Here is a 14934-nt window from a genome sequence, read left to right on the forward strand (position 1 = left end):
ACACTCCCATGCAGGAGATCTCACATACTGTACACACACACACACACACACACACACACACACACACACACACACACACACACACACACGCACGCACCCAGACACACAAGCACACACACGTACGCAGACACAAACACACCTTCCGTCGGTGAGTTGGCACAATGAAGAAGGTCTCGATCTGGTGTTTGAGGAGGAAGGCATTTCTCTCATGACCGTTGCCTGGTTCAACCTCATAGTCTCCATTCAGGGAGTCCAGGGTCGCCTTGGTGATGTGGACCTTCCTGGTGGAGAAGGAGAAACACAAACAGTCAGCCTCATGTGGTGCTACCTACTGTCATTGTGCTTTAGAGCAAGGTACTTAACCCCTAATTGCTCCAGAGGTGCTGCTCACAGTCTGTGTTGTGTGTGAAGTTGTTGTGTGTGATGTTGGGACAGTAGATTTTGGCATGGTGGTAACAGGTACTAACCCAGGCAGTCCCCCTGCCTCCATCACGTTGGCCAGTGTGACATCGTTGGACCACACGTCATACTGCCACTTCCTCAGTCCCAGGACCCCACACAGCACCCGGCCCGTGTGGAGACCCACACGCATGTTCAGATTCACCTCGGTGGCCTCCGCTACCGACCTGCAGGTGCACGAGGAGAGTAATTACAATATTAAAACATTGATACTGTGTGTATGTGTGTGTGATTGTGTGTATATGTGTGTGTGTGCGTACGTACGTGTGTACCTGCCTGCCAGCCAAGTGCCAAGTCCCTAAGTGTGCCTGCATTCATGTGTGTGTGAGTGTGTGCATACGAGTAGATGTTTGTGTGTACTACAGCATTCCTGTATACAAATAATGTATTGCCTTAGCAGGCAATGTCATAAATTCCACAAATGTTATTCTTCCATGATAAATGGTGCTGCTCCTCTTCACCTAATAATATAGAAAGGCCAGACAGCTGAGTTCTGAGTTCTAATCTCTCTCTCTCTATCTCTCTCTCTCTCTCTCTCTCTCTCTCTCTCTCTCTCTCTCTCTCTCTCTCTCTCGAGGAAAAAGTACATGTTCTGGGGAGATAAGCCAGAAGGACAAAATGGTTGCTACTCCGGATTCTAAACTATTTTTTTTTAATAATGTAAGAGTGCAGACAAAGGAAAATTCCACCCGTATGGAAGGAGCAGGGTGAGATTTAAGAGCAATCTTTAGACTAAAATAAACAGGGCAAAATGCTATACTAGTCCACCAATAGGAATATAAATGAATATGCATATGAATCTACCGTTAACATAGAAAGGCATGTGTTTTCCTTGTGCACTGTAGCTCTATGTGTCTGTGTATGGTCCTATATTGTCTGTTTATGAATACTGACATCCGGTGTGGCCTTGTGCACATAGAGCCATATAAGACCAAGTCCATGGCCGTGCATTTAATACGGGATGGGATAAAGCTTTTTGAAGTGTTGAGCTCTTTCTTCTTTCTCCAAATTGTGCAGGACATGCAAATGAGACAAACACTTTCACGCTTCATAAGGAAGCATCCAAATACATTTCCATTCCCGCGCCCTCAAATGAGATTCCACTCTCAACTCTATCTGCAGTCTTGGCATGTATTCATAGCAGCCATTGACAATCCCACTAAGGAATCCTTCAGCCTGGACTCACTTGAACCACTGTGGTTTAGATGAGAAGAATAGAGAATAGCAAAAATATCCCCAGTCTTCAGTTGGGCCTTTATCCTTGGTCAAACCAAATGAATCAATATAATGGCTGAAAGCCATGCAGCAGGCTCATTCCATAGAGCCATACAGAGCTATGTGATATGTTGTCCATCACAACTCAATGTGTCTGTATCTAGGGCTGTGGCAGTCACAAAATGTTGGTCTCATGGTAATTGACCGTTAATTATGTAAACACATCCCCCAGGCTTCCACACACAGCCTACAAGACACTGATGCAGACCTCTTGAACAGCTACATTTTTAAAGTCTAATAAACCCATGTAATACAGCCTACACCTTCACAATAGCTCCATTATTTATTTTAGACAGGTCTAAAGAGGCATGATATGAAGAAAATGAAGTCTATTTCAGTAACGGTTTTCCTCCTCTTCTGACGAGGAGTATGAAGGATCGGACCAATGCGCAGCGTGGTAAGTGTTCATGTTATTTTATTAGAACAGAAACACTAAACAAAATAACAAAGAGAGTGAAACGAAAACGAAACAGTCCTGTAAGGTGCAGCAACACAAAACAAAAAAACATAGAACAACACAGAATGCCCACCCCAACTCACGCCCTGACCAAACTAAAATGGAGACATAAAAAAGGAACTAAGGTCAGGGCGTGACAATTTCAGAAGAACAGAATAGCATTCTCTGAGTTGTCCTTATGTTAGGTCCTGATCTGGCTATGCCAAATGGCTGTGTGCTACACTAGTTCATTTAGCAGACAGGTGACGTGGTAACCATGGACGACCCGTACAACCTGGGACATCACATCACATCAGCCCGGGACCTGGCCAAGAACAGGACGTCATGGAGAGACAAATGCCGCAGCGCTACGCTCCAAGGTGCTAGCAATGACTGAGTGAGTGTTTACCAGAAACCTATAGACTCACGTGATGGTGTCGATCATGTCCAGGCCCATCTCCACGCAGCAGTGAGCGTGGTCAGTCTTGGGCTGTGTCAGACCTGACACACAGTAGTAACAGTCTCCCAGGATCTTTATACGCCTACAGTGGTTCTCCTGTCAATCAGAGACAGAGACGGGGTAGAGAGAGAGAGAGAGCAAGAGAGAGAGAGAGTAGAGAAAGAGGGCTATATAAAGCAGGCAGACAGGCATAGAGGCATTCAGTTACTGTTCGATTGAATGTTGTAATGGGCAAAACGAGTGACTTAAGCAACTTTGAGCGTGGTATGATTGTCAGTGCCAGGCACGCCGGTTCCAGTATCTCAGAGTCGGCCAGCTTCCTGGGCTTTTCACACACGACAGTGTCTAGCTTTTCCCGAGAATGGTGCGACAAACAAGAAACATCCAGCCAGCGGACGTCCTTTGGAGAAAACAGCTCTTTGATGAGAGGTTGAAGGAGAATTGCAAGAATCGTGTAAGCTAACAGGCAGGCCACAAACAGGCAAATAACGGAGAGCTCCAGTGGTGTGCAGAACAACATCTCTGAACGCACAACTCGTCGATCCTTGTCACGGATGGGCTATTGCAGCAGACGACAACTCCGGGTTCCACTCCTATCAGCTAAAAACCAGAAGCGGCTCCAGTGTGCATACGATCACCAACACTGGACAACTGAGGAGTGGAAAAACATTGCCTGGTCCGACAAATCCCGGTTCCTGTTGTGTCATGCAGATGGCAGAGTCAGGATGTGGCGTAGGCAGCATGAGTCCATGGCCCCATCCTGCCTGGTGTCAACGGTACAGGCTACTGGCAGTGGTGTACTGGTTGCTCAATTGAAACCAATTCAGCAACGTTTCCATGCCCCAAAGAATTCAGGCGGTTCTGGAGGCAAAGGGGGGTCCGATCCGGTACTATGTGGGTGTACCTAATAAACTGGCCACTGTGTATACACATAAGCTTTCTAATGTTCAGAGCAGTATGCCAGACCTACGATGTTAGATTGCCTGGTGCCCTCTATCTCATATTCAACCCCTCCCTATCTAATACCCATTCCCCTAAGCCAGTGGTTCTTAATCCTGGTCCTGGGGACCCAAAGGGGTGCACGTTTTGTTTTTTCCCAAGCACTACACAGCTAATTCAAATGATCAACTCATCATCAGGTGTGTAGTGCACCCATTTGTGTCCCCAGGACCAGGATTAAGAACCACTGCAAGCCATTCAGGGAACATGCTGTATGTTAACATACTGTATGAAAATCTGAATTGGAACCTTGAAATGCATGTGTTGTATCAACGTGGTATATAAATACAATTTGATTTCAGGGCGCGCTTTATACACCCTTTGTAGAGTATCCCATATGTTTATAGATGATTTGTGAAGCATTTATGTAGTGCTTATGAATCCTTTATGTATGCTATATAAAGCCTTTAGAAGTTGTACTTCATTTATAGGGGTACTGCACATTCGGTAGGCTACTGTGCGTGATGTACACACTAATGTGAACATACAGTATATTGCATCATGTTCTGCACAGCACACAATTCTTATATATTTCTTACTTTTTTTTAGGTAGTTTCTTAAAATTGCATTGTTGGTTAAGGGCTTGTAAGAAAGCATTTCACTGTAAGGTGTAATGCCTGTTGTATTCGGCGCATGTGACAAATAACATTTGATTTGATTTGATATAAAATGTCATTAAATGAAAACAGATAAAAACAGTCCCCACTCCAACTAGTATCATCAATGTAGTATAATGTAGGCTACTGTGTGTGAAGTACACACTAACGTGAACATACAGTTTATTGCAAGATGTACTGTACAGTGCAATTCCAACTTAAGTAAGGAAATGCTTCTAAGCGCAGAACCACAAGAGTCCCCACTCCATCATATCATATGATCAGTGTTGTAGACGTTTGTTGGTGAGTCACACCGCCTGGCTGCCTGCCTGGCTGCCTGGCTGCCTGGCATGATGTGAAGCTGTGCTCTGTTCTGGGATGAAAGGTGCGGTGGAAGTCTAACCCATCATTAAGGATCTGTGAGCCACAGACATCACTGTGAGCTAGCTGAACTAGGGGTGGGGGCTGGGCTGCTATGGGGCAATACAATATCCCAGCTCCCATTGTTTTTCCATGGAAGGGATGTGATCGTGGGCTGAGCAGAGCATGTGAACAAAAAAAACTCAGAAGAAGAACGTGGAGATGGAAGCTCTATTTCTAACATTCAAGTCTATTTGTGTTCAATGAGGGAGAGAGAGTGAGACAGACAGACAGACAGACAGACAGACAGGCAGACAGACAGACAGACAGACAGACAGACAGACAGACAGACAGACAGACAGACAGACAGACAGACAGACAGACAGACAGACAGACAGACAGACAGAGAGACAGAGAGACAGAGAGACAGAGAGACAGAGAGAGAGAGAGAGAAAGCCCCTTGAATTTAATTGAATTGAGAGAGCTTGTTAGCTGCGTAAAATATGGTTTTACTTTCCATAATTGTACCTACAGGTTACACACGGTTTGTTATCGCTGAGTGGCACTGAGGCATATTTCTTTCAAGTCAGATACTGTCTTAAAAGATAAACATAAAAAAAGGAAATTCTCTGTTTTGATATGAGCTTAGCAGCAATAATGAATGATGAAAATAATGTGGAAAAACTCTGATTCGTCTAACGGACAAAATCATAATTCATCATAAATCAAATCACATTATATTTGTCACATGCACCGAACACAACCGGTGTAGACTTGACCGTGAAATGCTTACTACAAGCCCTTCCCCAATAGTGCACTTAAAAAGTAAGTCAATTAGCAAATAAAAATAGAAAATAGTAGCATAATCGACAACAATAACGAGGCTATATACCAGGGGTACCCAGTCAATGTGCAGGGGTACGAGGTAGTTGAGGTAATATGTACATGTGTAGGTAAGGGTAAAAGTGACTAGGCAATCAGGATAGATAATAAACAGAGTAGCAGCAGCGTATGTGAAGAGTGTATAAATGTGAATATGTGTGGCGTCAATATGTATGTGTATGTGTATGTGTGTTTTGTGTGTATGAGCATAGGTAGTGTGTGTGTGTGTGTGTGTGTGTGTGTGTGTGTGTGTGTGTGTGTGTGTGTGGGTAGAGTTCAGTGAGTGTGCATAGAGTCGGTGCAAAAAAGGGTCAATGCAAATAGTCCGGGTAGACATTATCAGTCACGAGATCCTAGCAAAAATCAGCTTTTCATTTATCTGACTTATATTTCAACTCACAATTAAGTGTTTTACCATTTTCTTTTCAGGACAACCAGTATAACACAAAATAATTTGACAAAAACAGTTCCATTCATGAGTTTTATTGAAAAATGTAAATTTAAAAAAGGTAAGTCATAGCAAAAACCTGATCAAAAGGAATTTATATGAACTCTGTAATTAGAGAAACGTTTTGCTCACTGGGAAATGAATATCCAACTAGTCAGCGTTAACTGTGTGGAGTTTGGAGTTTGACAACAACTATGTGAGCTTATTACAGAATTATAGACACTATGTCCTGGGATTACCAATAATCTTCTATTTAGAAGAAGCCCTTACCTTCTAACAACTGTTGTGAGCACCTTAGAGAAAAACATATTTTTCTCCTTCGGGATCCGCCCGTGCCTGACAAACACAGCTCTAGCTCGGCCCCCGTTAATCAAAGATACTAATGGTTGGTATCTATGGATGCAGAAGAACTAGACAAATTGTGTGTTTGAGCTACAACAGAAGTCTGTAGCTCAAACACAACATGTTTGAAAGGGGTTAGAAGTACAAAATGCACCAGCAATACGGTGGGACTCATTGGGTTAACTGTTAAGGAGCCTTTTGGTCCAAGACTTGGTGCTCTGGTACCGCTTGCTGTGAAGTAACAGAGTGAACAGTCCTTGGCTTTGGGTGGCTGGGGTCTTCGGCAGTTTTTCGGCCTTCCTCTGACAACGTGTGTTCCTCATATCCCGGTGGGAGAGGCCAGTGTGGAGTGCAATAGAGAGCGTCATCTGTGGATCTGTTGGGGCGGTATGCGAGTTGCAATAGGTGATAGTCATTTAGACAGGTTACTTTGTCGTTCTTGGGCACAGGGACTACAGTGGTCTCTTGACCACATAACCTGTCAAGGCAAAACTAGGTCTTAGCTATCTAATCATAAACAATGAGATGGGAGACACATAGCCTCACTTCTGAGAAGACAGTAGTATTGATTAAAGAATCGAACAATAGAAAGAACAAATACAAAAACGTACACCATCAACCCTCCAAAGCCTAAAACTAATCTCAGCTTACTACCCAGACCCAACTAGGTAGAATGAACAGTGTAACCTAAATCAAATAGACACAAAAATAGTTTGGAACATGTACTGAAACCTCTGAAACTTCAGAGGAGAGCAAGTGTATTGGGCTCTATTTGAGGCCTCTAGCTATTTCACTAGGTCTTTACAGCTGTGTGACTGCAGAAACAACAGAGGTTATACATTTTCATTAGAACTTCTGAGACTCCACTTCACTTCCTCTGTTCCATCGGGCCCCTACACACACAATTCAAATAGACAGCTTAGGCAATTACACTGTGCCAAAGGAGCAAGCCACAGAGTTAAGCCACCTGCGTTAAGGACCTGCGTGCCAACTGTTCACTAACAGGTAAGTCTCCGTCTACATCCCAATTGGCACCCTATTCCCTACAAAGTGCATTACATAGGGATTAGGGTGCCATTTGGGACTTAGCCTTAAAAAGAAAAGAAAAGAAGAGAGAATTAATTTTCTCTTAGTTTAACACTCAATGGTTGCCAGGCTACCCAGACTCCTTGCTCCGGCTAAACACTATGCCACACCCACGGACATTAGTTTCTTCTGCGCAATGAGTCTGGATTTCAGTACCTCCCTGTCTCTTCAGCGAATGCAAACACATTCGGGGCTGTCTGATTGGTCCAGAAACCGATGGGTTGGGTAAGAGCCAGAACATATTTGTCGTTGGAAAGAGAGAGACCAGAGAGACCAGAGAGTGTTAAAGAGAACATCCTCCTACTGTACAACATAAGAGCTACACTATACAAACAAAAGTATGTGGGCACCCCTTCAAATAAGTGTATTTGTCTATTTCAGCCACACCGGTTGGTGACAGGTGTATAAAATCAAGCACACAGCGATGCAATCATAGACAAACACTGGCAGTAGAATGACCTTACTGAAGTGCCCAGCGACTTTCAACGTGGCACCGTTATAGCATGCAACCTTTCCAACAGGTCATTTCATCAAATTTCTGCCCTGCTAGAGCTGCCCCAGTCAACTGTAAGTGTTGTTATAGTGAAGTGGAAACGTCTAGGTGCAACAACGGCTCAGCCGCGAAGTGGTAGGCCACATAAGCTCACAGAAAGGCACTGCCGAGTGCTGAAGCGAGTAACGCATAAAAACGTCTCCTTGGTTGCAACACTCACCAGTGAGTTCCTAACTGCCTCTGGAAACAACGTCAGCCCAATAACTTTTTGTCCGGAGCTTCATGAAATGGATTTCCATGGACGAGCAGCCACACACAAGCCTAAGATCACCATGCGCAATGACAAGCGTCGCCTGGAGTGGTGTAAAGCTTACCGAAATAGGACTGGAGCAATGGAAACATGTTCTCTGGGGTGATGAATCACACTTCACCACCTGGCAGTCCAATGGCTGAATCTGGGTTGGGCATATGCCAGGAAAATGCTACCTTCCCCAATGCATAGTGCCAACTGTAAGGTTTGGTGGAGGAAGAAAAATGGTCTGGGGCTGTTTTTCATGATTTGGCTAGGCCCCTTAGTTCCAGTGAAGGGACATTTTAACGCGACAGCATACAATGACATTCTAGACGATTCTGTGCTTCCAACTTTGTGGCAGCAGTTTGGGGTAGGACCTTTCCTGTTTCATCATGACAATGCGCCCGTGCACAAAGCGAGGTCCATACAGAAATGGTTTGTCAAGATCGGTGTGAAAGAGCTTGACTGGCCTGCACAGAGCCCTGACCTCAACCCTATCGAACACCTTTGAGATGAATTGGAACGCTGACTGCGAGCATGTCCTAATCGCCCAACATCAGTGCCCGTTCTCACTAATGCTCTTGTGCCTGGAAGCACATCCCCGCATTCCCCCATGACATTGGAATGAGATGTTGGACGAGCAGGTGTCCACATACCTTTGGTCATGTAGTGTAGCTACTGCACTAATAGGCTAAGCCACCTACCAGGAAATATCCATAAACCTACATGACCTCAGTAGTTGGGAAGACAGATATAGGGAAGACAGATATAGCTAGATGCAAAATGAGCATCCCATCCAAAAGAGAGGTGCAAACAATCTGCTAGTAAAGATTCCTAAACCTACACCACTATATGTACCCACATGGGAACACACCTAAACTACATATTTTTAATATAAACAATCACAAACAATTACGTGAGCAACCAGGGGTGAAACCAGATTGAAACTAGGGTGAAACCAGGGTATAACGTCCATGGTCGGGGGATATCTTAGGGCCAAGACAGTGAGGGTATAACAGGTGGTGGGATATATAGAGCCTGGCTATAGATAGGCTTTAGTGGGTAAATAGAGGCTGGAGCTGTGGACAGAAAAGCCCTGGTGCTTAGAAAGGCCCCTCCTCTCCTCTCAGTCCTCTCTCTGTGCTGTGCTGCTTCTCTTCTCCTGTCCCTGTGTTAGCTCATCTGATCTACCTAGTGAGCTAGGGCTTAGGAGGCTGATTCAAACCCGAGCCATGCAGGATTACTCTGGCCTTGTCACGTGACCATGCCACCCATGAGAAATCTATACAGCCATAATGTACAGAGTAGAGGTCGACCGATTATGATTTTTCAACGCCGATACCAATACCGATTATTGGAGGACCAAAAAAAGCCAATTCTTTAAAAATGTATTTGTAATAATGATAGTTACAACAATACTGAATGAACACTTATTTTAACTTAATATAATACATCAATAAAATCAATTTAGCCTCAAGTAAATAATTAAACATGTTCAATTTGGTTTAAATAATGCAACAACAAAGTGTTGGAGAAGAAAGTAAAAGTGCAATATGTGCCATGTAAGAAAGCTAACGTTTAAGTTCCATGCTCAGAACATGAGAACATATGAAAGCTGGTGGTTCCTTTTAACATGAGTCTTCAATATTCCCAGGTAAGACGTTTTAGGTTGTAGTTATTATAGGAATTATAGGACTATTTCTCTCTATACCATTTGTATTTCATGTACCTTTGACTATTGGATGTTCTTATAGGCACTTTAGTATTGCCAGTGTAACAGTATAGCTTCCGTCCCTCTCCTCGCCCCTACCTGGGCTCGAACCAGGAACACATCGACAACAGCCACCCTCGAAGCAGCGTTACCCATTGTTCCACAACTTGAAATCGGAGAGAGAGAGAGAGCGAGAGAGAGAGAGAGACAGTCAGACAGACAGACAGACAGACAGACAGACAGACAGACAGACAGACAGACAGACATATGGGGAGAAGAAGAGAAGGGGACAGATATACAGACACACACTTTAGAACACACACATGTATATAGACTCTTGTTGGTGTTTAGGGGTTAATGGGGTTCATGTTTACATCCAGATCCTAACTGTTACATGTCCCCTCCCTCTTCAAGATGACAGGGCGTAGTAGAGAATGTTATCAAGACAAGACGGCCTGGCCATGGCCCTAGCCCATCAATATTGTGTTATATTGATCTGTGTCATTGTGTCAATGACAACATACAGGTAACTGACAAAATGAAGGAAACCAACATAAAGCGCCTTAACAGGACATTGGACCACCGCGAGCCGCCAGAGCCATCAGAACAGCTTCAATGCTCCTTGGCATAGATTCTACAAGTGTCTGGAACTCTATGGGAGGGATGTGACACCATTCTGCCACGAGAAATTCCATAATTTGGTGTTTTGTTGATGGTGGTGGAAAACGTTGTCTCAGGAGTCGCTCCAGAATCTCCCATAAGTGTTCAACTGGGTTGAGATGCGATGACACATACACACACACACTTTAAACACTCTTTAAACGCTCCGCCTAATCTCGCGCCGCCTTATCTTAGCTCCGCATTATCTCAGCTCACTGGTCACCATAGCAACACTCACCCGTAGCACGGGCTCCAGCAGGTATATCTCACTGGTCATCCCCAAAGCCAGCACCTCCTTTGGTCGCCTTTCCTTCCAGTTCTATGCTGCCAATGACTGGAATGAATTTCAAAAATCACTGAAGTTGGAGACTTATATCTTCTCTTAGCTCCGCCTTATCTCAGCTCACTGGTCACCATAGCAACACCCACCCGTAGCACGCGTTCCAGCTGGTATATTTCTGGTTTCTGGTTTCACCCTGGTTGCTCACCTGATTGTTTGTGATTGTTTATATTAATTTTAAGCATCAGCTGTCAGAGTAGCTTACCGGTCGCTGCAGCTGTCCACAACCCATCTGTAAATATCCCATCCAACCAATTATCTACCTCATCCCCATATTTGTTTTTCTGCTCTTTTGCACACCAGTATTTCTACTTGCACATCCTCATCTGCACATATCACTCCAGTGTAAATTGCTAAATTGTAATTACTTCGCCCCTATTGGAGTATTTATTGCCTTACCTCCTTACTTAATTTGCACACACTGTATACAGATTTTTCTATTGTGTTATTGACTGTACGTTTGTTTATCCCATGTGTTTTTGTAGCATTGCTTTGCTTTATCTTGGCCAGGTTGCAGTTGTAAATGAGAACGTGTTCTCAACTGGCCTACCTGGTTAAATAAAGTTGAAATAAATAAAACATTTTTAAAAAGTATTCTCTTTTCCGGCAACTCTTTCAAAGTCACTGAGATTTGAATTGCTTAATTAACTCCGGAACCACATGTGTGTGGAAGCCCCTGCATTCAGTATACTTTGTACCCCTCATTTACTCAAGTGTTTCCTTTATTTTGTCAGTTACTTGTAGGCCAGTCCCTTCCCTAAGGACGCTATGTGACATGGGACTGCTGTGCTCAGCTGTGTCCAATGGCTTCTCTGACACTCCACTCATTTACACAATGATGATAATGTGTGTGTGGTGTGCGTGTGCGTGTGCGCGCGCGCGCGTGTGTGTGTGTGTGTGTGTGTGTGTGTGTGTGTGTGTGTGTGTGTGTGTGTGTGTGTGTGTGTGTGTGTGTGTGTGTGTGTGTGTGTGTGTGTGTGTGTGTGTGTGTGTGTGTGTGTGTGTGTGTGTGTGTGAACCAAAAAGGAGCTCTGACTTGTTGAAATAATCCAAAAGGTCAGAGGAAGAAATATCAAAGCGTCCAACAAAAAATGGAAGTCCACCAATAAGCGGAGGGAACAGAGGGAGAGAGGAACAGCATGGGGAAGAAAGACACCATTCAGGGAATCAAGCTGCTGTGAGCCGATCTAAGTGCTCAGATGCAAAGAGGCGTTAAGAGAAGAGAGGAAGAGAGAGGAAGAGAGAAAGGGAGAGAAGAGAGGGGGGGAATAAAAACAGACAGGAAAACACACACATGCACACAAGCTCACATACGCACGCACACACAAGCATACACACACACACACACACACACACACACACACACACACACACACACACACACACACACACACACACACACACACACACACACACACACACACACAAGCCAGAACCATTCAAATGAATTGCATAATATTGCTGTATTAATCAGCCCTGAGTATGTCTCTTTCTGCACAGAGACTGTTGTTTCAGGTTCTGTCTTGACGGAGAAAAACTAAACAGAGAGAAACAGTGTTTAAACAGTGCTAGAGCAGGAGGGGGACGGATGAAAAACTAAACAGAGAGAAACAGTGTTTAAACAGTGCTAGAGCAGGAGGGGGACGGATGAAAAACTAAACAGAGAGAAACAGTGTTTAAACAGTGCTAGAGCAGGAGGGGGACGGATGAAAAACTAAACAGAGAGAAACAGTGTTTAAACAGTGCTAGAGCAGGAGGGGGACGGATGAAAAAGTGGAATGTGTTTCTTCATCACAAGCTAATTGTATTTGTCCTACACCAGGAGACCTGATCACAAAAAAAACTCCAGGTTACGGGCTATGATAGGGCCTGGAGTTGTTCCTAATCAGGTCACATGATTAAGGAAAAACAAAAGGCCCAATGGGTTACAAATGTGTTATGAAGTCATCATTTAGGTTAGGTGCCCTTCAAATAAAGGAGTACCCCATTGTTTAAGACAGAATGGGTTAAACAAATTAAGAGTAATGGTATTTTTTTAAACTTATATTTTGACACAATCACAGAGCAACAGCAGTTCACCTTAAGGCGCAGGGAGGGCAGTGAAGGAGAAGCTCTGACAGAATCCAGCGTAATTCAGTCTGTTTACAGCACAGGTTACAAAGAGACTGAGACCGCAAGGGAAGTGGGATCAAGCACAGCGCAGGTTAAATATTTTACAAGCCTGAAGTCAAATAACACTAAGTTATTACTCATTTGCATTGTGCATGTCTCAGGGAGAGAGAGGGGAGGGGGGGATAGAATAGAGGGGATAGATAGAATGCGGGTGGGAGAAAAAGAAGTGTGAGAAGTTAGGGAGAAGGAGAGGCGAGCACAAGGGAGGGGAGGGGAGTAAAAGAAAGACAGACGCGCGGTAGGAGAGAAAGAGAAGAGAGGAGGAGTTGCTTAAGGCAGGACATTTGGAGAGAACGCTGCGTTCCTGGCCCACTACCACGGCGGATAGCCAACAAGTCCAACGGTTGGACAGGTGGTGTAGGGATGGTGTGGGGACGGGCAGGACTGGCGCACTGAGACGCTGCCTGGTGGACATGTGGAATCGCCCGCTCATCGTCTGGAATAGGGAGAGACAGCGTGTGTGTGTGAGTGGGTATGTGTGTGTGCTGTGGCAAGGCAGGATGAGTAACTTGCACTGCCACTTATTGCCAGCCTGGATCACAGTGACTGGGGCTATGGGTCAGGACACAGGGTGGAACCTCAGGTGAGGGAGTTTATGTCGGGGGACAACTGTCAGTGTGACACAGCCACTGGGGAGATGGAAGTGTTAAAATGTGATAGCTGCAACGCAATACACAATAGTTTATGAGAAATAGCTTAAAGCTCGATTTGAAATGTGGTCGCACATGTCTGTATTTATTTACAATGTACTGTACCTACAGGCTGGTCATGACCTTCTTCTGAATAACTGGTAAGACATACAGTACTGTAAAATAAGGCATTGTAATATATCTAATCAAATATGGAATAATGACAAAATAACCAATGTCACAATGACTTCTAGGAATTCCCTTTTACTGTCTTGACTGCCATTCATCCCTTTTAGAAAAACTACAGTTGTCTTGTCTGATTCTGTTTAATGCATGTAAACAAACAGACTTTTGTTCTATAAAATAAAAAAATGTTTGGTTGTAACCCAGTGGATTAAGGGATTGCACAGGCATGTGCACAGTGTAAGTAATGGGGGCCAGATTACAGAGAGATGTGAGAAAATTATCTGCTGGGTGAGTGTGAAAGGGTGGGGGTCTGAACCCTCTAACTCTAACACAACAAATACATGTGTCAGCCTAATATCAAGGTCTGGAATTCCCTGTAGAAGAGAAGGGATGGGTTGAGGCTACTACAGTAACGATGCCTGTTGTGAGAGCTGAATCTTAGAATTGATTCCACATTTGCATTTTCCCTGATTGTAAGAATATCAATGATAATTGAAAAATCTAAATAGGCCAAAACAAGGTGAAGTACTAAAGTGTAAATGCACCAACATAGCAAGAGAGTTGCTAAGAATGGAATACTTTATATTGACAGATGGACCATGCAAATATTTGTATTTTGCCACTGGATGGAAAGATTGGGACAGATATACAGTAACTTAGTCCACTATTAGTCCACTTTCCCCTCCCCTTTACTCAGTTCATTCAGACTATCACAGAGGAGACATAGGAGCTTTAGTCAGGGGTAAATCTGGGATGGATTAAGAGTCCTGTCATCTCTTTCTCAGATGAGAGTGCGTATAATCATATTAAAAATCATATGGGGCCCTGATGTTCCTGATGACATCCTACTAAGCTGTAATGATGGCTGCGAGAGGCAGTCGACTGTATCCCACATCCTTAAATGAAGACAGACACTATCCATATGGCTGTGGGTCAAAACCTGACCGAAGCCTACACAGACCAAGGAGCAAAAGGACAGTCCCCTGGTCTAACACAAACTGAAAACATTAGAAAATTGTAGGTTGAAGGCATTGTCTTACGTCAGATAGTGCATCAATTCCGCCTGCATTGATCAGTCTCATATCTCGCAAAGGGTGAAGATATAGAT

The 14934-nt window shown here is 44.1% G+C and overlaps 1 protein-coding gene across 1 annotated transcript in view; it reads right to left on the minus strand.

Annotated features, from left to right (window-relative positions):
• LOC110530970 (adenylate cyclase type 1) overlaps window positions 1–14934 on the minus strand; it is a 49828-nt gene that overhangs the window by 14059 nt on the left and 20835 nt on the right. Inside the window, exons 5-7 of the mRNA XM_036986062.1 lie at window positions 2599–2726; window positions 468–626; window positions 140–281 (exon numbers count right to left, since the gene is read on the minus strand). Of these exons, the coding sequence (XP_036841957.1) occupies window positions 140–281; window positions 468–626; window positions 2599–2726 (429 nt within the window). The remainder of the gene's footprint in view (window positions 1–139; window positions 282–467; window positions 627–2598; window positions 2727–14934) is intronic.

The sequence above is a fragment of the Oncorhynchus mykiss genome, chromosome 8, assembly GCF_013265735.2.
Source record: "Oncorhynchus mykiss isolate Arlee chromosome 8, USDA_OmykA_1.1, whole genome shotgun sequence".
NCBI lineage: Eukaryota > Metazoa > Chordata > Actinopteri > Salmoniformes > Salmonidae > Oncorhynchus > Oncorhynchus mykiss.